The sequence below is a fragment of the Manis pentadactyla genome, chromosome 3, assembly GCF_030020395.1.
Source record: "Manis pentadactyla isolate mManPen7 chromosome 3, mManPen7.hap1, whole genome shotgun sequence".
Taxonomy (NCBI): Eukaryota; Metazoa; Chordata; class Mammalia; order Pholidota; family Manidae; genus Manis; species Manis pentadactyla.
In genome coordinates this window covers 162,266,303-162,290,926 of record NC_080021.1, presented here as the reverse complement: position 1 = coordinate 162,290,926, position 24,624 = coordinate 162,266,303, and the positions used below count along the sequence as shown (strand labels likewise).

General features: G+C 38.2%; 1 protein-coding gene across 26 annotated transcripts in view; it reads left to right on the top strand.

Annotated features, from left to right (window-relative positions):
* Positions 1-24,624, top strand: part of PTPRD (protein tyrosine phosphatase receptor type D) — a 1,529,902-nt gene that overhangs the window by 1,364,860 nt on the left and 140,418 nt on the right. For 6 of the 26 annotated variants that reach the window (XM_057498665.1, XM_057498670.1, XM_057498664.1 and 3 more), the window contains 7 exons: positions 209-514; positions 1,393-1,586; positions 3,698-3,724; positions 7,550-7,667; positions 13,626-14,213; positions 14,651-14,751; positions 15,601-15,860. In XM_057498665.1, coding sequence (XP_057354648.1) covers positions 209-514; positions 1,393-1,586; positions 3,698-3,724; positions 7,550-7,667; positions 13,626-14,213; positions 14,651-14,751; positions 15,601-15,860 — 1,594 coding nt within the window. The remainder of the gene's footprint in view (positions 1-208; positions 515-1,392; positions 1,587-3,697; positions 3,725-7,549; positions 7,668-13,625; positions 14,214-14,650; positions 14,752-15,600; positions 15,861-24,624) is intronic. The other 20 variants (XM_057498683.1, XM_057498680.1, XM_057498679.1 and 17 more) reach the window with 7 other exon arrangements.

Here is a 24,624-nt window from a genome sequence, read left to right as displayed (position 1 = left end):
TCATTTTTTGGTTCATTCATATTACTAAGCCAAGGTACATAACTTTATCCTTAAAATTTATTTTATGTTTCAAAGCCTTATTTTCACTTTGTTGCCCTTATTGTTCGTTTTATTTATTTTTGCCTTTTCTTTTGTTTTATCATTTTTTTCCCCCCAACCATGCCTGTCCTTTCACTCAAACCCTCCTTTAATTCACTACCAAAATAAGAGCCATCAGCTCCTCCTCAAGACATTAGTTGCACCAGCCCAAGTTCCACTAGTATTTTGGTAAGTTGGCAACCTCCGCCGGTGGACAAACAGAACGGCATTCTTACTGAATATTCCATCAAGTACACCGCCATGGATGGAGAAGATGACAAACCTCACGAGATTTTGGGGATTCCTTCGGACACTACCAAATACCTTTTGGAACAGCTGGAAAAATGGACTGAGTACCGGATCACTGTGACCGCCCACACAGATGTCGGCCCCGGCCCCGAGAGCTTGTCCGTGTTGATTCGAACCGATGAAGATGGTACGTTACCTGTGCTACGTCAGTTTGCACCCTTCTGACACAATCTGAGTCTGCTGTCTTTTGATAGGCTCACAGTAATAATTTTTCTCTGCTCATCTTTTTTTTACCCAGCATCGCTATAACTTCGATAATTTTTGCCAAAGACCTACCTTTGCTACAGCCTGGGCAATTTTTTTTTTTTTTCAATCTCAACACAGTACTTTGCTTCCCTTTAAAAGAACAGCTTTTGCTCCTGTGACCTTGCAATCCAGGCCCTTCTGTGTACTTCTATCTTCTGCATTTTTCTTGCCTTTTTGTAGCCACTTCTTTCACATTTTGAAGTTCACTTTTCAAAACTGCCTTCTTACCTTCTTGTTGCCTTTTTGTTCTTGCATGTTTCAGAGACACTGATGCTCGACATTCAATTTTTGGCATCTGTTGTATGGAATACCTTTGATATGAGAAAAAAAAGAAGAAAATTCATATAATCAAGAGTCTTTTTATTCTGCTTAAAAAGAAACCTTAAAAAAAACACACAACAATCAACAACCAGTTTTTGTTATTATTTCAATGCTATACCTCTTTGTGCTTTAATGCTTTGAGCCTCAAAGCATCTTCCTTGGCTTTTGTACATTTTTTTACATGTTTTTCTATTTCTCTGGTACTCTTTTTTTCTTCCACTTTTCTTTTTTGCATCGGTCATGTTTTTTGATCTTTTCTTAAAAGGTAGAGCAGATTGGTTTGAGCATTTTCATTGGTTGAAAATGTTTGTATTCCGCAAAGGAAACATAGTGGGTCTGCCCATTTTTAAAAGAAAAAACAAACCTAAGTAACAAAAATGCTCTGACTGGGTGGTACAAGTGCCTATAATTTTCTTTTATCCGATGATGTTGTTCCAGTTCCTAGTGGTCCTCCTCGCAAAGTCGAGGTAGAGGCTGTCAACTCAACATCTGTTAAAGTCTCATGGCGCTCGCCTGTGCCCAATAAACAGCATGGCCAGATAAGAGGATACCAGGTCCATTATGTGAGGATGGAAAATGGTGAGCCCAAGGGCCAGCCCATGCTGAAGGATGTCATGCTGGCTGATGCACAGGTAAGCCTCTGAAATTGAATACCTGTATCTTCATATAGACCATCTCTTTTGGTGTACCCTGAAATGGACCATAGTTAAAATTTTTGACATATGAAAACCCTGTATACAGATCTAGTTTTTAAAACACATGATGCATATTTATTTACCTTCTCCGACTCAACATCAAGTGAGGAAGTACATTGTGATGAAATGACACTCAAGCCTAAAAATATGTAACTGTTTTCTTAAAACACAGATGCACAGCTCTGCCTTTCTGACTTCAGAAAAGTTGATTTTAATCAACTCAATGAGAAGAATTCTAGGCAACAGTTTGCTGATAGGATCTACTTTCTGCTGTGCTAAAACTATATGGAAAAATATTGATCTACTTCTAAATGTATGACTTCTGATGAAGAATAAGCATTCTTATTTAGGGAAGGTGTCCAGACAGCATTTTATTTAGTACTTCTTTATCAAATCACGTATTTGGAAATCATTGTTTTCTTTGCTGGAAAATGAAGATAATGACAATAAAAATTAGAGTCTCCCAAAGAATAAATGGGGTCCTCTGTGTTGATCCAAGTTAAGAAAAGTGTGAAGAGTAGTTGAGTGCCTGAGAAATTCTGCTGATCCTTGGTGACAACCAAAACCACTTGGTTTTGTGATCAGTTTTTTAAAATAGAGTATTAATTTTTTTTTATCAATTAGAAATGATTCAGAGATAGTACCATAAGAAATTCACCTGTATTCTACATATTTTCCTGAAAGAGACAGGAAGGTACTAATTAATAACCATCATGCTGGGGATTATATGTAACCCATGGGTAACTTACCTGGGTCGGTAATACCTCAATAATGATGAGACATTATGAATAAGGGAGTACTTTGCTTATCTAGCAAATTGGTGATTGAGCACAGAAAAGAATTGAGTTTGTGACAATTAGAAATTTATTTCAACTTCCTTTGTGTAAAAGTGAGGAAGATTATGAATGAAACTGAGAACTGCTATGTCAGGTTGCCAAATTTTGCTTTCTTGTCTCTGTGAAAATAAGAGAGCAATAAATATCCCTGTGGCAGTAAGGGAAGTATTTACCCTAATATCTTAACATAATCAGTTCACAAAAGTGCTTACTTTTGCTTCAGTTTTTCACATTTTAATTAAAGGGATCTGAATTAGTAGCTAACTTATCTTCTCCAAATATAGATGCATGGCTTTGTTTTGAAGGCCACTTCTGTAAATTTAGTTGGGGATGCGTAATGTCCTTTAGACTTGGGAAAAGGGGACATTGACTCATTGACTTGCTCTTCTTAAACATTTATTTTGTCCTTCCTCTAAAATGGAAAGTTCTCACAGTATAAAATTAATAAAGCCATTTATTCCTACATTTTATTTTGATAGTCTACAATTATGAAAAAGAAAATGATGTGAACATCATGCTTTGATCTCCTTCTTTGGTTCGTAGTGATGTTCCACTGTAGACCTGTAGACCTGTCACCCCTTTCATTGTGAAATATGGTAGTTAATGGAGTTATATGATACAAAATTCTTTCCGTGTCAACACGATCTTTTTTGTCCTCTCTTACTTTGGCTTTTCTTCATTAATTTGCTGACTTTCCTTGTGTTTCTTTTATATATATATATATATATATATACAGTCTGTTACTATTCACTGAAATCATTACATTTTGCAGTACTTGACGAGGCTATAAGATTCTAGTTTCTCTAATGAAAGATGTTGCTCTAATTAGTGACCTGAATTAATGGTGTAACCTAAGGAAAAAGTCAAAGTAGATGTCAGAGAGTAGTGTATGATTACAATCATTAGCTTTGTGCTATGCCTTCTTGATTCATTCGAATAAGCCATACATTCAAAAAATATACGTTAACTGGTTTTAGTAATAACAATATAAAGGATATTTACTTCTGATCTCAATTATGAGTGAGGATGGCAGCTTAACACACTTATACTCTTTGGAATTTTATTGTACATGCTGATTCAATTGCTTATTTTTTCTTTCTCTCTTTTTTAATCTAAGGAAGGCAATGTTGTCTTTATAAGGCTACACATTTTTCTTCATTTTTTAAAAAAATTTTGTTTCTCCTTTTCCCAACCTTCTTAATCTCAAATCAGTGGGAATTTGATGATACTACTGAACATGTGAGTAATTTTGGACTGCTTTGTCACAACAGATTATAAATGCTTGTTTTTCTGATACCCCTCTTTCACTTCTTTGCGTTACGTCATCACAGTTTGCTTGGATGCATGAATTAACAAATTCTTGTTTTAATCATCTTCAATATGTGGTGTATGTTTTATTTTGGTTTCTGTCTTGTGAAGTTGGCATGATGCTACTGATCACATAAAAAGTACCATGAGCTCATGTGGTTTTGGCGGCTACTACTAATTCTGCCTTGTGACGCAGTTAGAGGAGGCATGCTTTGAGTGGAGGTATTGCTAACCAGAGATGTCAAGTCTGATATAGGCATACAGGCTGCTCATAAATCCCAGCCCAGGGTTACATTTTCAGTGGTTAACATGACATGGATCTGGCACTAATTAGCTCTATCTGGAAACGGTGATTCTCTGTTGTACCCATAGACATTGGAGTGAAATTGAATGAGTCACACTAAAATGCAGAAAGTATCTCATGGAGGGAAGAATTTTAAAAAAATATTTAAATTAGTGAATCATGTTATTTACTATGGAGGACCCAGATGTGACACCTGCCTTCTAAGGACATCTGGTGGGTGTCTAGGAAGTTTGGAAAGTTCCATAAAATGTAACAAAAGTGATGGTCTCAAGCAATGTTTAATTAATTGGTGAATGAGTGATAATGTCAGTAAAGCCATGAGTTCAGAGAATGTAGACCAGGATGGTAGAAGAGGTCCTGAAACTTATTTGAGAGCTTAAAGGACAAATAAGAAATGAAGAGATGACAGTATGTGTATGTGTGTATTGGGGGGTTGGAGACGGGAACTGATTTTTTGAAGGTGAGCACATGAGAAGTAGTCATTGAGTCAGTCAGGAGGGAGATATTGTCAGGTGACAAGTGAGCTTGCCAATTTGACAGAGATAAAGAGTTTAGGTTAATAAATTAGTGCCAACTATGGCTGAGAGAGAATTTTAATATATCGCTGAGAAAACCTGAAGAGTCAAGCTAAGGAGCTGGTCTTTAACTCTTCACTACTGAAGAGAGAGAAAATCATGAAAAGGAGAAATAAGATAGAGTCTGGTAGGAGGAATTCTTTCATTTAGTAAATTTTTTTTTGCCCAAGCACAGAGCTGTTGTTGGGAAACTTGGCAAATATGGTGGATGAGGGTCAGTTCTCATGGAATGGACAGTATAACGGTGTTTTATAAATTTCTTTGGCCATGACCCATAGTAAGAAATGCATTAGATGTCATGACCAGTGCATTCATATGCTTAAGGGTTTTACAAAATAATACCTTACCTTTATATATATCTAAAGTTTAATGTTTTGCATTTAAGTATATTCTGGATTTTTTTTAGTTCTGGTTTTGACCAAGTCAGTTTACTTCATGGCCTACTAAATGGATCATTACTTGCAGCCTAAAAATCAATAATTTAGTATATATAGAGAAAGATAATAAACAGGGAAGCAAAAAGAACTCTTTTACTAAGTTAGTCATGAAGTGATAAAAATTCAACAACCGTGAGGCAGTAGAAATGAAAGAGGGACAGTTATGAACAGTATTTCAAAGGGAGAATTGATAAAATTTATGGACTGGTTAAGTAATTTGAGGAAGAAAAAGAGACCAAAGATCCTTTGTAAGCTTTGAAGATGCTTACCCTTCATTAAAATAAGGAAGTAAGGAGGGGAGTCTGCTTCCCGTAATGGCCTTCCCAGAACTTGAGGTAACACTTGACAGTCAAGGGAAAATGTCTAGCAAAGATTTACAATGTATATGCCAGTGGAGCCCTGGTGGGCAGTTAAGACTAGAGGTGAATTTTGAATCTAGGCAGAAAAAAAATCTTTGAAGGTTTGGAGATGAATGCAGTTATTTTTAGGACTGGAGAGACACACAGCAGCCCAGTGACTGTGACAGAACATCGGGAACGCCAACCTTGAACACACCAGGGCAAGGAGTAGAGTGGAGATGGGTTGCCAGACAAAGAGGAGCATCTGTGGCCCTGCTGTTAGCCACCCTTCCCCACGGGGGGGGGTGCAAAAACCACCAAGGAAGTACGCCAGCAGCTTAGAAAAAGAAAATGTCATCCAAAAGAGAGTGTGATGCAGGCAGATAGAGGCGTGTCCAGTTGAGATTGTACCACCACCTGGGCTCGACCAATGTCAGATTTCAGTACTGTGTGAGAGGAAGAATATGTGTGGTTAACCTCAGTTTCATAAGTGACATATTTATACAAGGCTCAGAGCATATAAATTTCTTACCACAGAGCTTGGTGATAGAAGCAAGCCTTGCTTCTTTTTCTCACATCTTTGCCTGCTTTCTGCAGCAATCCTTTGACATGGGAGGGAGCTCTTCATATTTACCCCTGATTTTTGGAATTTACCCCATGATTTTTGGAATTACCAGTGTGTCCACCATAATTTAAAATGCCATTCTTGGGTGCTTTGCCTGGTTTTTATATCCTCTATAATATTAGTGAAACCATTCCAAGATCCTGAAAATAAAATCTCTCTCCCAGATTTAGTCCATCCATCTGTTAGAATAATATTTTCAGTGGCTCTTCAGGATGGTATCTGAAACTCATGATTTTTCCACTGAAATTTTCCACTGGTGTGGAAATTCTTACTCTTTCAAAAAGAAGCACTTTGTTAAAAGCTATCCTATTTGAGATCAGATTCAACAATTGCACTCTGTGGTGCCTGTTACAGCCTTGCACAGGAAAATCTAGCTTCCCTCCCCACAATCCAGTCCATTCACTGAACTTTCTCTTGCATTGTCTTCAGATATGGAAGACAATGGCATTGTGTATTTTCTTAAATTTATCCTCATTTGGTTTGACATATTGTGCCAAAACATAGCTGTGCCAAAAATCTGGAAGACTATTTTTGCTCTGTGTGTATATTTGTGTGTGTGTGTGTGTGTGTGTGTAGCTTCTAAAGAAACTACCAGAACAAATTAATAGCCAGCATTCCATCTAAAGAATCATCTCCAATTTGGAAGACCATCTAGTCTTATAAATATCACAGTTCGGGGCCCTTATTAAGAGAAAACGGTTTTGATAAATAGTTTGTAGCATTTAACATTTTCTAAGTAGGATTAATTGAACATACATTCATGATGTGTTTAGAACAAGTCTTGCTCTTTGTTGTAATGGCCTGCTCTAAAATCACCAGAAAATTCTTAGTATATGATGATTTTAGTTCATAGTCTATGCAAGTAATATATCACTTGAACCCCAGAAACTTCTCTAAGCTGTCAGGATATCTAGGTCCAACAGATAAGTCATTACAAAATACTAACATGGGTGATAAAACATTGCACTGGCATCAGCTTATCACCAGTGCATGGACCAGTTTATAGTAGCTGCGAATAGAGAGCTGCTGGCATAAAATAGCTAGTTCATGATTGCCACTGTGGGCCAGGCATAGTTCTTTGCATTTGCCTGATATAACCCATTTGATTTCCCTATTATTCTAACTTTAATAGGGAAACTGATGTACAGAGGGGTTACCTTACTTGCTTTGTATCACCAAGCTAATAAATAAGGAGATATGGGTTTAAATTCAAGAATTTAGGAGGTCTAGCTCCAGGTTTTATAGTTTTAACTACTACCCTATAGAACTACATCTTAGGATGGCTGCAGACCTCGCTTCAGTGTCAGCATGAAAACAGAGCATCAATAGCATGAGCCGCAGGCATGAAACTTCCAGGGCTTGGCATGGCTGCAGGAAATATTCAAGCATGTGCAGAAAGAAGATGGTGCTTCGATTTTCTCCCCGGGCATCTGTCGTGTGTGTTTTGATTCGGTGTCATTCTATTGTGTCATTTCAGGACATGATCATTTCTGGGCTACAGCCTGAAACTTCCTACTCCCTCACCGTCACAGCCTACACCACCAAAGGGGACGGTGCTCGCAGCAAGCCCAAACTGGTGTCCACCACTGGGGCAGGTAACCCTATTTGTCCATCTGTGCCTTGAACATGTTACCAGGTGACAGTAATACTAATTTTCCAAATGGTATGGGTGGATTTCACCTGAGGGGAAAAAATGGGCTATGGTCAGGTTTTGTGTGTGTGTGTGTGTGTATGAGTGTATATGAAGGAAAATAATCAAGAACACTGCCTCAAATTTTCAATCAACCCTTCAACAAATATGTTTTTGAACACCTACTATGTGTCAGACTCTATTCCCAGTACTAGGGATCCACAAACAAGAAAACAGGAAGACTCTGCCCTCCTATAATTTATTTTCTGACTAGGAATAGATAATTTACAAGTGAACAAATAAGTGTATAATAAAATATCAGGAAGTGATAAGCTGAAAAGTAACGGTATGTGGGCATTAAGGATAGGACAGCCCTTAAGGGCTGTTTTGGAAAAAGCGAGGGGAAAAGGTCTCTTAGAGGAAGGATATTTGAGGTGGGGTTGGAATGCTGGGGAGGAGCAGTGACGTGAAGGTCTCGCGGGAGGATCACGTGGGCAGGGAAGTCACTCAGGAGCTTTGACCTTTCCCACTGAAACCGTTTTAGAAGAGCTGCCGTCTTGAACTCGGTTGATGACTTAGTTTTAGTTTGTCATATTCTCCTCCTTACCTCATTCTGGGGGGGATTCTAAAGAGGCCATAAAGATGGGGAACAGAAAAGAGAACGAAGAGAAGCTAAAAGACTATGTGATGTCAGTTTGCACTTTTCTGCAGAGCAAAGCGTTTTTATTCTCTTCAGAGTTACTCTGGTTGGCCAGGTTAGGAGAAGCCAGCATGGGGAAGACCTGAGACTGTAAAACCAATAAATTAAGAGATAATTACAAAAGGATTCTTCTCCAGTCCCTTTATACAGCAATCTCCCATGGAACATTTAAACTATGATTTGATTTACTCCTCCTGAATTGCTTCTCACACAACTTTTTAGGAACACACCTCTATGTAAAGGCATAAAGCAAAGAACAGCTGGGATGTGGAGTGCCCTCCCGGGTGCCGTGCTCGCTGCCAAATTTGTCTAAATGTCGTAAGATTTGCCTCGCTCACATCCCACCACCCGGAGCTGCCTCAAGCAGCAGGATTACAGATGGCAAACCTCCTTTAAGGCAAAGGCTTCTGGGCTTTTATTTATTTATTTATTTTTTAAGAATTCCATTGTATGAAGCTAATTTAGTGCTCTGCCTAGGAGATAGACAACGTGTTCTGTTGGGGCGTGTTGACTGGCTATGGAACCAGCCTCTTTGGAATGTAGGCAACCAAGAATAAACCCCTGAAATTGAATCCCAAAAAGAAAGCACATTTCCTTTGCCCATAATTTATAACTATGTCTTAATTAACCTGAAATGTCCTGCACAAGGCATCAAACTCCTATTGCCCAGAAGATGAGGATCTTATAAGGAAGAGGGGGAAGTAGCCATTCATAGCCAAGGGATGTGAATCCTAGAAAAAGAAATGATATTGTCTATTTTAATGTCACTAAGACTATCTTATTACTTTTTAGTCATGATACGGAAAGCTATTAGGATTATGGATCTTATTCACACAGAGGATGATTTTGGAAGTTCCATTCACAAATTCTTAGAACTAATAACTGGATTCAGCAAAGTTGTAGGATATGAAATCAATATACAGAAATCTGTTGCACTCCTGTATACTAACAACAAACTAACAGATAAATCAGGAAAACAATTTCAGATTTTTCTTAATGAAGACTTAGATATTGAGGTAGGTAGGCAGTGCTTATAATTTAGATGTCTGCACATTTACTCTCTTGAGAGGTCCTAGCAGAGCCAGGGTTAGAGGTAGGAGAACCCAGGTTTGTAATCCCTTAAGAGAAAAGCTCTAGTTTTCTTTTCTGTCAATCCACTAATCAGAAGGCATTCTCTAGTCATGTTTATCTCCAGGCAATCAGTGAACACATGAATTTGTTTTACATACCATGACAAAACAAATCCTCATAATCATGTGACTATGAAGAATTACTGAATATTTTTATAGACTCACAATTATAAGTGTATTTAGTTACTGCTCCCGTGGGGAATTCAGGAATTCTCATGAAATTTTAACAATAAAATTCTTGATTGTAGGACATGTTTATGTTATACATTGTTCCTAGAATCTGTGAACAGATGTATCTTTGAAACAGAGAACTGGCCGTAACTTAAACTATCCATGCAGGATTCATATAACCTGAAAGTTGTGTTCAAATAAATGTTGGCTTTTATGTCTCAGTGATGATGACAGTTTTGTAGCTTCTTTGTTAATATTTGCATTGTTTTGTATCATAATAATTGTTCTACTGCCTGAGGTCTTGTTAAGGCAATGGGCAAATTTGTTGGTTTGATATTTTCTCTATATTTTTATATGCATTTCACTACTGTACTGAATAGCTCTGTTTAAGGACAATAAAAAGGATGACTAAGATGTGGAAAATTTGGAAGTAATAAGCCTAGGCCAGTCTTTTATGATACTGTTCAGGTACTAGGTGAAATTGAAGCTAAGTTTAGAACCACTGAGACTGAGTGCCTTGACTGGTCTCTAATGATTGCTGTAGCTAAGAAGTAAAGGGCAGCGACACATGTGTACCACTTCTCAAGTCCTCAAAGACTTTTTAAGATGGACGAATGTACTAAGGAAATGAGAAGAATCAAAAAGACAAGAGGGAGAAGAGATTGTGTGTCATGGCATAGACTTAGTCAGCGTATTTACTCTGCAGTGGGGCCCTCTCTGCTTCTTCCACTGTGTTCACTAATACACCACTACAAATGACTCTCAAGGTCCCCTAAGTAATTAAAGACTCTTTGACCTTGCCAGTCCTCCATTTTCTATGCTGGTATAAGCAGAACCATTGATCCTAGTACCTGATACCCTTTAAAAGTGGTCCACACAATTACTGTAAGGCATCAGAAACCCTGAACCCAACTACGTACAGCACCATCTACTCCACCTGTTTATTTTTCTTCCTAAGATACAGTATGCACTGGTTAGAGGACACGGACCTTGCATTATCTACTTTTATTTTCTCACCCCAATGCCTATGTGCCAGTGTACAAGCATTTGCACAAAGTGAGCAGTTGGTAAATGTATCGTACGTAGGGTTTCTGGAAGCCAGAAATGGAATGGGTTTCATTACCATACCAATATGTGGAGTTTGGGAGAATTCTTTTTAACCATATATGTGATGTTATAGACCTCTTCTCACTCCTTTTCCTTTTTTCTATTGGTTACTCCTTGGATGAAATACCACAACCACCTGGAATCCTTATCCTAACTTATTTAAACTGCATGTTTCTTCACACACTTGTGGAGGCTTTAGGCATTCCCTTCATGCGTTCATGCGACCAGCCCCTCCTGAAGCTATACCGAAAGTCCTTCCACCAGCTGCCAAAGCATTCATTTCCCTCCAAGCCCTTCACCTGTGCACCGTGGTGCTTCCATGCTGGTGTTTCCAAGTTTTCAGTTTATTGAAACTTGTCCCAAGAATAGTAATGACTGTGATAGGCTTAGTAATGGAGAGCATACTGAGATTCTCCTGGCACATAAGTAGAAACCAGTAGGTCAGAACCAACTCTCTTACTTAAAAACATTACTTTTTTCTCATGATTCTAAGTGCAAAGCATTTATATCCCAGAACAAGAAAGGGCATGCTAACATCAAAAACATAAGGCATTAGTCCACCCTAAGTTTGACTACCACAGAAGAATACATGTACATTTTTGTAAAGCCAGTGAGCTTTTTTCTTAGAATTTATCAGCCTGTTATATTTCTCCAAATTTGTACAGTGAAATTATTATAAAGTGAAAAAACATATAATAAAAACATTCATATATGGCTCACAAATATGATTAGAATACAACGTATTTTGGGCTTATATCAAGAAATTTGAAAGTATTCTAACATACATGCATCTTATAGAAACAAGATGCACATTGTATATACTTTATGCAAGTCCCTGGAATCAGGATTTTGGAAAACTTTGATATTTAATAAAATGTATTATCCCTGGAAAATGTTGAAACCATTAAGTTATGTTTCTACGCAATACTTTCAACTGGGTTTTGTTTATAGAAGGCTGCAGCCTCTACTGAAAGCTCTGTTTTCTTTTCTCAACAGAGTTTCATGATTTAATCTGTGATATCATTGGCATTTTAATGGTCAAATCGTGTAAATGCTATATACACATAAAGGGAAATTAATGATGTCTGCCAATGTCTACCTTAAAGTGATTTCTAAAATGCAAACAATTTTAAATATATTTAAAATAAATAGAATAATTCATTCTCCAACTTATGAGTGGGTTGTGTTCTGAGAGTTTCTTGGTCGTTAAGCTCTCTGGATGAGATTTCTCAAGAGAAACAAGGAGTACAATATTTGGGGGCTGTTTTGGTCTGGTTTCAACATATACATATATAATTGCCATTATGAACTTCAGGAACTGTTCTTTACATACACTGTGGGTTAGCGAAAGTACGTGAACTTAATGTGAACTTACCCAGCATGTCAAACAAAGCTGTTACTTCATTGTTTAGGGATAGAAAAATCTTAATGAATGTGTTCTTGGGCAAAGCATGCCACCCCTGAGGTCCCAACTTTCTGACCTGTATAATGAATTGTTAACCAGGTTATTCCTGAGGTTACTACTCTGTGGATTGTCTCTCCGTCTTTAGAATTTTTTCTTTTTAACTTTTATCTACATCCTCATGATACTATTTTTCATTGCCTGTCTCTCATTAGCATATGCTTTCCTCCCTTACTACCATCTCTCTACCCCTTTCTGTTAGTTTGGCTTAGTTTCGATGCTGGTGATACTTTTCTTCCTTACACATCTTTGGACTGTTCCCAAATAAACTCCTGGCTCTGTGTTGTTTATCAATGGCTTTCTTTGTGGATTCCAGGAGTAATTACTCTCCATTAAAAAAAAAAATTAAAATAGTCCAATGCATGACTAGACTAGAAATGTTCACATATCTAACTTACTTAATTTAAAAAGAAACAAATTATGCACTTACAGGAAACTAGCCCCTGACCACAGAAAGCCTAATATTCTGATTATTAATAATTATGATTTGCTGTAATAGAATATAAAACCTTGTGCTAAAGAATTTTATATGCATTTTCTCATTTAATATTCACAACACAATATGGGGTAGGACTCAATATAATTTCCATTTTACAGATGAGGAACTTGATGAGGATGACCAGTGTGGATGATAAAGTATAGACAAAATGTGCAATTTCTATCCATAGTCAAAGCAACACTAATTTGTAGTTTTTTTAACTTACAAGCAACGTAACAGTATGGTTGTGTTGGAGTATGGATCTGCATTTGTCTTAGTGCTTGCTCCTGGATTACATATCTAACCTTACACACTTTTCTATCTCTGGGGGTTCCATTTACTCATTATAGGAAATGAAGATAATAACTATTCAAAGCATGTAGTCAGGAGTGAAGAATGTAAATCAAATGAGATACTGCATGCAATGGTCTCAGCACAATGCCTGGTACATTGCATGTATCCAATAATTAGGTATGTTATAATTGTCCTTATTAGCTGCATCTAATTGGCTAATCTTTGCTCAGATTCATTTCTCTGTGGCATGAACCTTTATATGTGAAGATCTGATTTGCAAAGATGTTAAAAAAAATTCCCCTAAATTATTGTTTCACTAATCCTATTTGGTATCCATTTTCAAATTCTAGTCTTTCAACATTCCTTATAGAGTATGAGAAAGATATTTCCACAAAGGTATATAAAAAAATCCAATGCTTTTTCTCATTTAATATTCACAACATAGATAAAAAGTATAAATAAAGAAAGGCTTTTTATAAATAAAGAAGTGGGTATTCCTATAGAGTACTAGTTCCATTTAGCAGGGATTGAAATGGGAGTGGCCTTGTAGGTTGGCCTGACTGCTCCTCTGTGTGCTCCAGTTCCAGGAAAACCTCGGCTTGTGATTAACCACACCCAGATGAATACTGCTCTCATTCAGTGGCACCCTCCTGTGGACATATTTGGACCTCTTCAGGGCTACCGTCTAAAATTTGGACGAAAGGATATGGAACCCCTCACTACTCTTGAGTTCTCTGAAAAGGAAGACCACTTTACAGCTACAGACATCCACAAAGGAGCATCGTATATCTTCAGGCTCTCAGCCAGAAACAAAGTGGGCTTTGGGGAGGAGATGGTGAAAGAGATTTCTGTTCCAGAAGAAGTTCCAACCGGATTCCCTCAAAGCCTCCACTCAGAAGGCACCACTTCAACCTCCATACAGTTATCTTGGCAGCCACCTGTCCTGGCAGAAAGAAATGGCATTATCACCAAGTATACACTTCTGTACAGGGATATCAACATCCCTCTTCTTCCAATGGAGCAGCTTATTGTTCCAGCTGACACCACTATGACACTCAGTGGCTTAAAACCAGATACCACATATGATGTAAAAGTACGTGCTCACACGAGCAAAGGGCCCGGGCCATATAGTCCCAGTGTCCAGTTCAGGACACTGCCTGTGGATCAAGGTAGGATTTGTCTGCTTATGGCCTTCCTCCTTTAAAGGAATGTCAGTCTTTGGAAATCAGTGTTTTGAAGCTGTAATTAACTGATCGGCCCATTCATATTAATAGGTCCAGCAAAAGCAAAAAAGGTAAAGTATGTGAAACTTAATATGTTTTGGATGCCTTAGATTTCAGTTATAGATTGCCAAGCAAGTGTGGCTGACAGCACCCCAATGTTCTCAGGTAAGGAAAATACAATATAGCTGACTGAACTGGAGAGAAAGGAGAGATCTTTATGAGAATGGGGTAGTAAAATGAGTGATCTGAACAGGTAGGCAAATCACACTTCTTTCTCTGATCAAAGTAGATGGCATCTAGCTTAAGCCTTGTGGTCCATGATGGAAAAGGACAGGTCATATGTTTTTAGGAGTAGTTTAAATACACTGTTTTTCCTTTTCCAGCAGTGTTTGCAAAAAATTTTCATGTCAAAGCAGTAATGAAGACTTCAGTGCTACTGTCTTGGGAGATTCCAGAGAATTATAATTCTGCTATGCCTTTCAAAGTAAGTTGTTTTCTAATTTGTAAGATGTCACGGGTACAAGTGGGGATGAGAGGAGGGGTAGGCAGTTCACCTGGGTAAGTTACTTACAAAGCATACAGACCATGTTGATCCAGCCACATGTGTTTGCTTTTCTCATTTGTGACTTTCACATAATGATTGAGTTTGGGGCTCTTTAGTGTAACTTTTCCACTGGAAAGAGGACACAGGAGCTGAAACTTAGGGTTGACATTACTTGTAGGTCACCTAATACTTCCAAGATGAACTTTTTGCCTCTAGATGAATACTTTTGTTTTTCCACCAGAAAATGAAATTTTCATGGTTTCTACTTATTCATAATGCCATATTCTGGGATTTTAAAAGTGTTTGTTGGCCTGAATTCTTTGCATATTTTAAACTCTAGTTTGCTATTGACAGATCCTGAGAGATGTTGGCAAGAAATGTAACTATGAAATAAAGAGGAAAGCATTTTTGAAAATAAAAACATATTTAGGAACAGGAATGAAAATATTTAGGAAAAGCAATGTTGATAATACATTGAAAACCTAGAGCACATGTTCTGCACATGTTACTTTGAGATAACATACCACCAACAGGTCAAATATTGAAAACTTACTCTACATTTCTTTGTGTGGTTTTGATGGACTTAGGAACATTGTATCATTATACAGTAAGAACCGAAAGAAAAATTGATGCAATCACAAGAGTGTATGAACACTTTATGGGCTTAGGAATTGCCCCAAATTAGAATTGACCTGCTATACCTTCTTCATAGGCAAGTGCCCATTAGTTTAGAAAGTGCACATTGTCTCTCTGATAACCACATCTCTTCAATCGGTTGTATCGCTCCAGATTCTTTATGATGATGGGAAAATGGTGGAAGAAGTGGATGGTAGAGCTACCCAGAAGCTGATTGTTAACCTGAAGCCTGAGAAGTCCTATTCATTCGTGCTGACAAATCGTGGGAACAGTGCTGGGGGTCTACAGCACAGGGTAACAGCAAAAACTGCACCAGATGTGCTCCGGACCAAGCCTGCCTTCATTGGGAAGACCAACTTGGATGGCATGATTACTGTGCAACTGCCTGAAGTACCTGCAAATGAGAATATAAAGTAAGTGGATTGAAAGGCTAAGACTGAAGGAAAGAAATGCATGTAATCAAGAAAGTTAAATCTCAGTGTTATAGTGGTTATAAAAGTATATATTCCTGTATGTAAAGTAAAATAATTTTCTGCATAGGCTCTTAGTTTCATTACAGAAGTTCCGTTGTACTTTTCTGGTGTTCATCATAACACAGATTCTCATGAATTTAACACCAAGTATTTTTTGTGTTCCAGGAATGATGTAATTTAAGGGAGATAGACAGATAGACCATGGTCCTTACTAGAAAGGAGTTTATGTCACAATAAATAGAATAAGGTAAATAGTTGGATAACTTCTTATAATATATATTATAATATTATGGCAAGTATTAATTATGAGGAAGTTTTACAAAGTACTGTGAAGCTGAAAGAAACTTTGGGAAATTAGAAAGGCTTATGACTCTGATGTTCTTTATGTGTGCTGAGAGATAGGGGAAATTTGAAAAATTAAAGTTCAGAATAATATTGGAAAACACATGAAAGTTAGAAAAATGAAGTTTTCTGTTTGTGCTAGGGCACAGTATAAAGGCCAGTGGCCTGAAGGGGAAAGTTGAATCCAATCGTGGCATAGTTTGTGGGTTGTGTACAGCTAGTTGATTACAGGCAATGGGCGATACAGCAGCTGTAGCCAGTAGGAAAGCACGCTCACTGCAGTGTAGTAAGTATGGGTGAGTACCGTGGTGCCCCCTGGAGGATGAAGGAAGATGTGGCCTGTCCTCGAAGAGCTTACCTTAGATAGGGGACGCAGAGACACGGGCATAATATGTGTAATGAAAGAGCTGCACTCTATCTTAAGAGCAGCTAACCCAGAATGAGATGGGTAAGGAAGTTTCTGAATTTACTCTTGTAGGACAGGTAAGAGACATACAAAAATCAGAGGGAGGAAACTATATCCAGTGGCTCATTAGTAAAGAAAGCAAGTGATTCTATAAGGCTGGAGCCCAGAGAGCCTGGCAGGAGAGGTGAGAATGGTATACAAGGGCCATCTTGTACTCAGAAGCTGAGACTAGATTGTGTATACAGTAGAAATCCACCGAAGGTCTTTACGAGAGAGAGAGAGTGGCATGATACCATTTGTATAGTACCCACATTTACAGTTTTTCGTTCTACAAAATATTTATTGAGTATCTGCTACGTGTTAGACATGGGATAAGACTAGACCCTTTTTCATCTGTCCCGCATGATCAAGGTGACATGAAACTTGACATGAGAAATTTGAAGGTCAAGCAGAGGCATTCTCACAGAGCTTATGCACTGTTGAGGCCGTTGCATTTAGTGATGATCTGGTGACATAATTACGACAGTGTTTTGGGGAGATGGCTACTGAGAGCACATGTCTGAAGGATTGGAGCACATAGAGAAAACTGTTGGGAAGTCATTGTGTAGTCAGTGCACTCCAGACAGATAACAAGGGTGTGAGGCGGATGGCGGTGACGGGGCAGGGCTCAGAGGCGCGCTGGGGCGGCTGTGCCGGAGGAATCAGCACCTGCTTTGACGAAGGTCTCAAGGCAGAGGAAAATGTCATGGATGGCGCTGAACTTTGTGCTTGGATGACAAAATGAATGATGCTGCCATTCATTTAAAACCAAGAGGAAATTAATAAGTTTAATTTTATGTACATTTTACATGAAGTATTAATGCAATATCTAGTTAGAGATGTGGACTTAGAGAAATCACTAGGCTTGCAGATAGAAATTTGGGAATCATTAACCAACTAGCAGTGGTCTTATGAGAGGAAACAGAATTAATTCCTGAGACAAGGGTGGGAAGATTCGAAGCAAAAGGCTTTAAGTAAGGGTCTAAGTTAGTAGGAAGAAGAGAGCAAATAGAAGATGCAGCGTAGGATTTGTTTATAAGTTATGCATAAAAACCAGTCCAGAGCAGGCTCATGGCAAAGGAATTTTCAAGGCAAATACTTCCAAAATTTTCCAAAGCTCCAGAAAACTTGATGAAGATGACTGAGAAAATCAGGTATTAAAAAGTAAAATGATGAATGAGAAGTTTTTAATGTAGTGCCATTTATGAAATTTATGAGTGTCTAATAAATATGGCCACTTTAGACTTAGCCAAAAACAATTCTTCCTGAAAAAACTTTCATTATTATTTATATGATAATATAATTCAAGGATTTCCACCTGGTGATAGAATTTCCAAAAGATTATTTGAAAAATAATTTCACAGAGAAACACGGTCTCCATTTTTGTCCACTTTATTTCTATCATTTAGAAAACTGAAAAGAATGGAATATTAGTATAATTTTTATCCCAACAAAATTTGATATGAAGGTGAGATTATATTTACCCACTTTTATTTACATGTTCTGTGGATATATTTTGATCTCACACCGTAGTGCCAGGTAATGTTTTAGGGGTTCAGTGGAGATAATACCTACTTTTTCATTGCTCTTACACAGCATAGTTAATTGAGGAACTAGGACAAGTAGAGAGTGAGCTGGAGTGCTAACAAAAGATATGCTACCAAAGATCAGATAGATAAAGGGGGCCAAAGGAAGGCCTCTCCACCCCAGTTTTGTAGTTTTGGGAAGGGCTCCTGCAGAAAGCAACATCTAAACTGAGGTTTAGAGAATGTTAAGCAGTTAGCTGCTCTGCGGAGGGTGGGGAGATGGAGATACTGTCCTCAGGCAGAGGACAGCATATGTGGTAGAGCAGAAGCAAGAGAAAGACTAGCATTTGTTACTTGTCCACATCTTACCCATCCACGAAGACCTCTCAGCTGTGGTCCAGCAAACATATTCTGTACGGTATTGCCACTGTTAGGTCTGGGAATAGAAAGATGGCTGAGGTCAAGTCCTACCGTATGGTGGGAGAAAATATACAGAGAATCGATAATATGAATATAATGGAGGACATACTGCCAGTTACTGGGGGAACATAAATACTGATTTCTAGCCCAGCTGGGGTGCCAGGTTAGGAGCTCAGATCCTCTGGGAGCCTTGAAGAATGAGAAGGATTTAGAAAAAGGAAAATAGTTGCAAACAGTGAAAGAACAGAGAAAAGTTAGGACTCTAAAACCAGTCCATTCACAAACATGCACTCTCTGTTCAGGGAATGAGCAGCTGAAAGATGAATAATATAGTATAATCTGCAGTATAGTTTTCAAGACTTTCCTTTATATGAACAAAATATCTTCAGTGGCTATTTACCAAACTGGTTTGGTAGAATATGTTGGACATTATTGAGAAATGGCATCTTAGTCTATTGATAGTAGACTTCTGTTTCACTTTCCAACTTCAGGATATTTTGAGAATATTGCAGAATGCAATCTATTTGTTGGTGTTTTTCTTTAGCTTGTTCAATGTTTCTCTTTGTTTTATTTATGTACTTCCTCCTCCCCTTGTATTTGAAATGGGAGTTGGGGAAAAGGGATAAAACTTTGGTAACAAAGAGAAGAGACTATTATGAAACAGAAAAAGAAAGCCAATGCTTATGGAAAAAAAAACGTGTTATGTTCTAGAAATCAATTAAAGATTCCCGGAAATATATTCTAGCCATGTTGGCAAAAGCAAAAGAGCAAAGATTAAGCTAGGAAAATACTTGAGTGGGAAAAGTATCAGAACCATAGGAAATGAAAAGCAGATCTCCTGTTAGCAAGAAAACCCTAGATAATTTATATTTGTTGGGTTTTTAAAAGGCTAATAGTGTAACGTTACCTGTCCTATCTTCTAGATCAGTTCACGTGGTGTGATCAAATACTACACGAAGCTGTGCACCATGCTGTGCTACTCTGGAAAGTTTAGAAATTATAATGGAATGTAGCTTTTTGTGCAGTGTTCTGTGGGAGAAATGAGGGGTGGAAGCAATTGACAACAGAGCTGTGGGGCAAGTTGCTCACTTTTATTTAGGTGACATTTAGCTAGAAAGATGCATCCAATTTGTTTTCTAGCAAAATACGATTTTGGTGATGGAAGGACTGTTTTGCTTATCAACAGAAACCGTTCTCTTCTTATTTGTGGTCCAGACTTGAACCCTCGCCCCAGCTCCTCATACCTAAAATCAAACCTGTCTCCTGTAAGTGTAATGCAGACATGGCTCCTTGCTGTGTATTCTTTCCCACTTGGTTTTTCGTGTGGAGAAGCAGAGGTGCTCCCTCAGGGAAAGGCTGAATTGCCTGCGAAACAGCCATAGGGGTGCTGCAGGTTCCAGTACCGGGAATTTGTGGTGCTTCCACCTTCTGTTGGAATAGATTTGGGGGACAGAGTGGCAGTCAGAAAATCTAGTAAGGCCACCATTCTTCAGAAGCAAGTTGTGACAGAGGGAACTTCTGTGACTTTGAACAGCAGGATTTTACTCTGGGTATCAAGAAAAAAATGTACCGCACAGATTATTCTCAGAAAAAAAGCACCCACAGGGTACCCAGTGTAACTTAATTGCATCGTAACCATTTTATATTTATGAAAGCTATAAATGAAGAATAAGAGCATTTTGTGAACTATAGATTTCTTTGGTCTTCCTGATTTGGCTTTCAGGTTGTCTACTTTTTCTTCTTTTGGGAAAGAAGATATAGTTGGAAGCATGACTGAAAGAAAGTTGCTTCATAAAATTTGTGCACGACTATTAGCAGTTTAATGTTTTTAATGTATTATCTATTTAATGTTAATGAGAAACAACTTATTCATCACATTTATCAGTTGAAGTGGCAAATGCTTAAATTTGCACAGTGTTTTACAATTTATTGAAAACAATAAAATGTTTTACCAAGTCTCACAATACCTCTGTGAGGTACATAGTCTCCTCCCCATTTATAGGTTTAGTAAAGTGAAGCCCAGAGATTCTAATTGGCCTGGACAAGATCACATAGGGGACACTAATAATAGTTAATAGTGACAGGAGGCTTACTGTTCAAAGGACATCACACACATTCATGGATGTCATCTTTACAAGAATCTTGCAGCTGAGGAAGTTACGAGGTTACAAGGGCTAACTTGCTCTGGCTACACGATAGCAGAACCAGAGAGGAAAGATTTGAAATCAAGTTATCTCAACACCAGAGCCCACATGTTGAACCACGACTGGAGAATTTACTGGCCAGACAAGAACATTTTTTTTCCTAGGACAATTGCTGAACAATTAAGAACTTCAGAACAAGAAGGCAGAGACAGAATTGCTCCAGACAAACCTTGCAAACGAAGAAGAGTAATCAGGCACAGATGCATGGCCACAGATCATGGAAAAGCAGAAGTGTTACAAAGCAGTAAAAACCAGTAGATTGCCATGTGAATTAAATGAAATGTAAAAGAAGATGCTTTCCATAGGTCAGCATTACCATCCACCTTTTACAAAGGAGGAAAATGAGGCATAAGACAACTAACTTGTCTGACAACACGTAGCTAAAAAGCTTGAACACCTATATTTAAACATAGAAAACTGTAAAGATCATTCAACCTCCTTAGGGTGTTCTATGGTAAATTAGTTATACTTAAATAATATATGCCCAAATGACCATGGCAAAAAATATTTATAAATATAAATAAAATCATGCAAGGAGTGACGTTCATCATTAAACTCTAAAACAGAGTTCGATGTCCCAGTTAAATAACAAGTTGGAGAATGCCAGTAGAGATTGCTAATACAAAAAGCCTGCCTGAATTTGAAGTGGGACTGCCACAGAGACCAGAGCTTCCTTTCCTAAATAATTATATGAAACTAGGGCCCTTGATGATAACATATTAAATAAAATTAGTGAAAGTTTTATTTAATATAATTAAAATTCTGAAGGTTAGATTTGACTAATCTAATTAAATCTGAGATACTGGGAAAACTCAGCTTACTTTATAAGTAATCAAGACCTTTCCAGATATATTGATTCTGAAGTTTTTTTATTTTTGCTTAGTTTAAGAAGTAAAGTCTATGTTGAAAAGGTGTTTTGAGATAAATTTCAGGCTGAGCCAGACAGGCAAAGCAAAGTGTAAAGTTTAATTTTACTCATCTATAAAGCTGATCTACATCCAAAAACAATTTTTTGTTTTCATTTCATGCAGATTCTTTCAGTGGTTATGAGTTGGTTTATAGGAATTTGTAGGGTCCATATTATATTTCCATTTCACTTTTCCCATCTGAATCATCTTATCTTCCTTATTATCCCGTGAGATTAGAACAAGGGTCACCACTACACTGGTCAAGAGAAAAAAATATTTTTCAGTAAGGAGTGTGTTTTCTATAACTGCATTTGGATGCGTCATTGCTGGTTTGGAGAAAGGGGAAGAAACTTGATGAGACTGAGACTTGGAGGTTCTAATAGAAAAGAAGAGCTCCCATATGCTGATTTAGGGGAGGTATAAGTCCCCGAGAGCCATCTGTTCTGCTCACTACCACTTTCCACTGGCAAAAGGACTGTGATAAAGTGTCAAAGTTAAGCCAATTTGGGGCCTAGTAAATGTGTGTCTGCTTTAACAATGCATTCTAAATATACAAACATGTCTTAAACCATATAAGAAAATTATAAAAGAGGGGTAGTTGATCTAATCAGAGAGGTCATGGAAGGTTTCAACTAGGAAGTAAAAAGTGAGTTGCTGTTTGAGAAAAGGAGGTAATTTTGGATTTGGGGTGAGAGGTTCTCGTCAGATGGCACAGAATGATGGGGTATGTTTAGTGACACCATGGACCAAAGCAAATGAAGGAATCTAAAAGCTCATCAAGGTATAGCCCAGAGGGTCCGGGGAGATGGATTCAGGCAGGATCCTGCTGAGTCTCATAATACCTCTTGGTCTTTATCTGAAGAGGAATGAGGACCCCCATTGAAATATTTTTTTAAAAATGGAAATGCTGTTGCCAATTTTCTATTGCAAATTGAAAATTTCAGGGACTGAACTAGAGGGGGCTACACTCAGTGGAGAAGGAAGCAACCCAGGCGTGAGACAGGGGAGTGACGCCAGAGTGGTGGCCGCACAGATGGAGAGAAGTAAATGCACTACAGATAGAGCTCCTGAGTACAAGGTCGTGGAGCTGGACTGGCTACGAGAGAGGGAGAGAGTTCAAGGAATTGTCCGTGATCTCCCCTGGGTTTGTAGCATTTGCGCTGAGGTGGATCATAGTACAATAATGGAAGAAGATTTATTTTGGAGGCATATTTTTTGTTTGTTTTGTTTTAACCACAGCAAATTTGAGATACATTTGTGACATAGAAATGGAGACATAAAGTTGGAATTGGATATACCTTCAGCATCCTGGCTGAAGTTATGAACTTGTAAACAATTCTGCAACTAGGTGATAACTGATTGCTGGAGGAACTCCATCATCTAACAGCTGAATAGCAGATAATAAATCCTGCTATGGAAATAAAGTTCAGGTAGTCGGGGGGTAAAAGTAGAACACTAGGTGAGTTGGCTACAGAGAAAGAGCTGAGAATGTTTCATGTTTCAAGTCAGACAAGACTCAGAAACTCTCCTTTAGATGCAGCACTACTTAGGACACTAAAGGCCCTAAGGGCAGTGAGGTGACTTATGAAGCAGAAGTTAGGATATAGGTGGCTGGAAATTGCATGGAAGGTGAAGAGATTGAGAACAGCAAGAACCGCGGCTCTTCTCAGAATCTGGGCAGTAAGGGATGGGACAAAGAGGACATGATGACTGAGTGGGCTGTGGTATGGTTCATTTCTTAAATGGCAGATGTTTATACATGGTTAAAAGGTAATGAACAGAATCTAGTGGGGAGGGAGAAGTTGGGACATATGAGAGAGAACAAGTGTGGTGGTAGACTTCTTAAGAGAGGATGATGGAAACAAATTCAAGAAACTGGTTGGCCTTAAAATGTAGAGCCAGCCAGTATAGCACAGAGAAGACATCCTTCTACCCTGAGGGACTGTAATTGGGTATGTGGTGAGGACTTGATAATGGGGGGAATCTAGTAACCACAGTGTTGCTCATTTGATTCTGTATTAATGATAGCAAAATTAAAAAATTACACTAGTTGAAAGAAATAAGAAAAAAATAAAATAAAGCCAGCTCTTCAGATGTACCAAAAAGAAAGATTATTGTTCACATGTAGAGATAGGTAGGCTTGTAGTTCAGAGATGAGGGATATCTTCTCTGAATGTTTTATTTTCCTTTATGTCATAGATAAGGCCATCTTCTAGTGGAGAGGTTAGGACATCCTAAATTTGAGGCTAAAGAAGAAAGTTTGAAAAACTTACTGTGAAAATGGAAAGACTAGGTAACTGGTGGTAGGATTGCTGGGCAGTGATGAAGGCCTGCCTGAGTTTGCTGAGTATGAATTCGTGGAGCCATTCTGTGCACTGTTTCTCAAGCTGCCTTCGGGCACAGAGAAAGGCAAACATAGGTTCCATCTAAGGCAGAGTAGAGGATATACGCCTTGGAAAGGAGGCGTTCAGGAATCTGAGAGCCTAGATGGTACGTGGACCAGCTTTCTGAGCACTGAAATCACCCAAAGCAATGTCAGAGTTTGGCAGAAAAGGAAGACTGTTAACCCTGAAAAAAGAAAGAGAAAAAGAAAAAGAAATCTTCAGTAAGACAAATGGGGATTCTGAAGAGGTTCGTGGACAGAGGAGAATGATGAATAAACAGCTAGCATGTGAGAAGTCTGCGAGGGAAGCAATATCTTCAGGGGAAACCTAGGTTTCAGGAAAGGCACAGGCATGGATGTTTACAGAGCCACAGTTGCAGAGAACACAGTTGAAATGTATGGATTTAGACCCAGGCAAGACTTCCCTATAATATGTTGCTCCAAAATCCTAATGTCCCGTTTCTTTCAATGAGTGG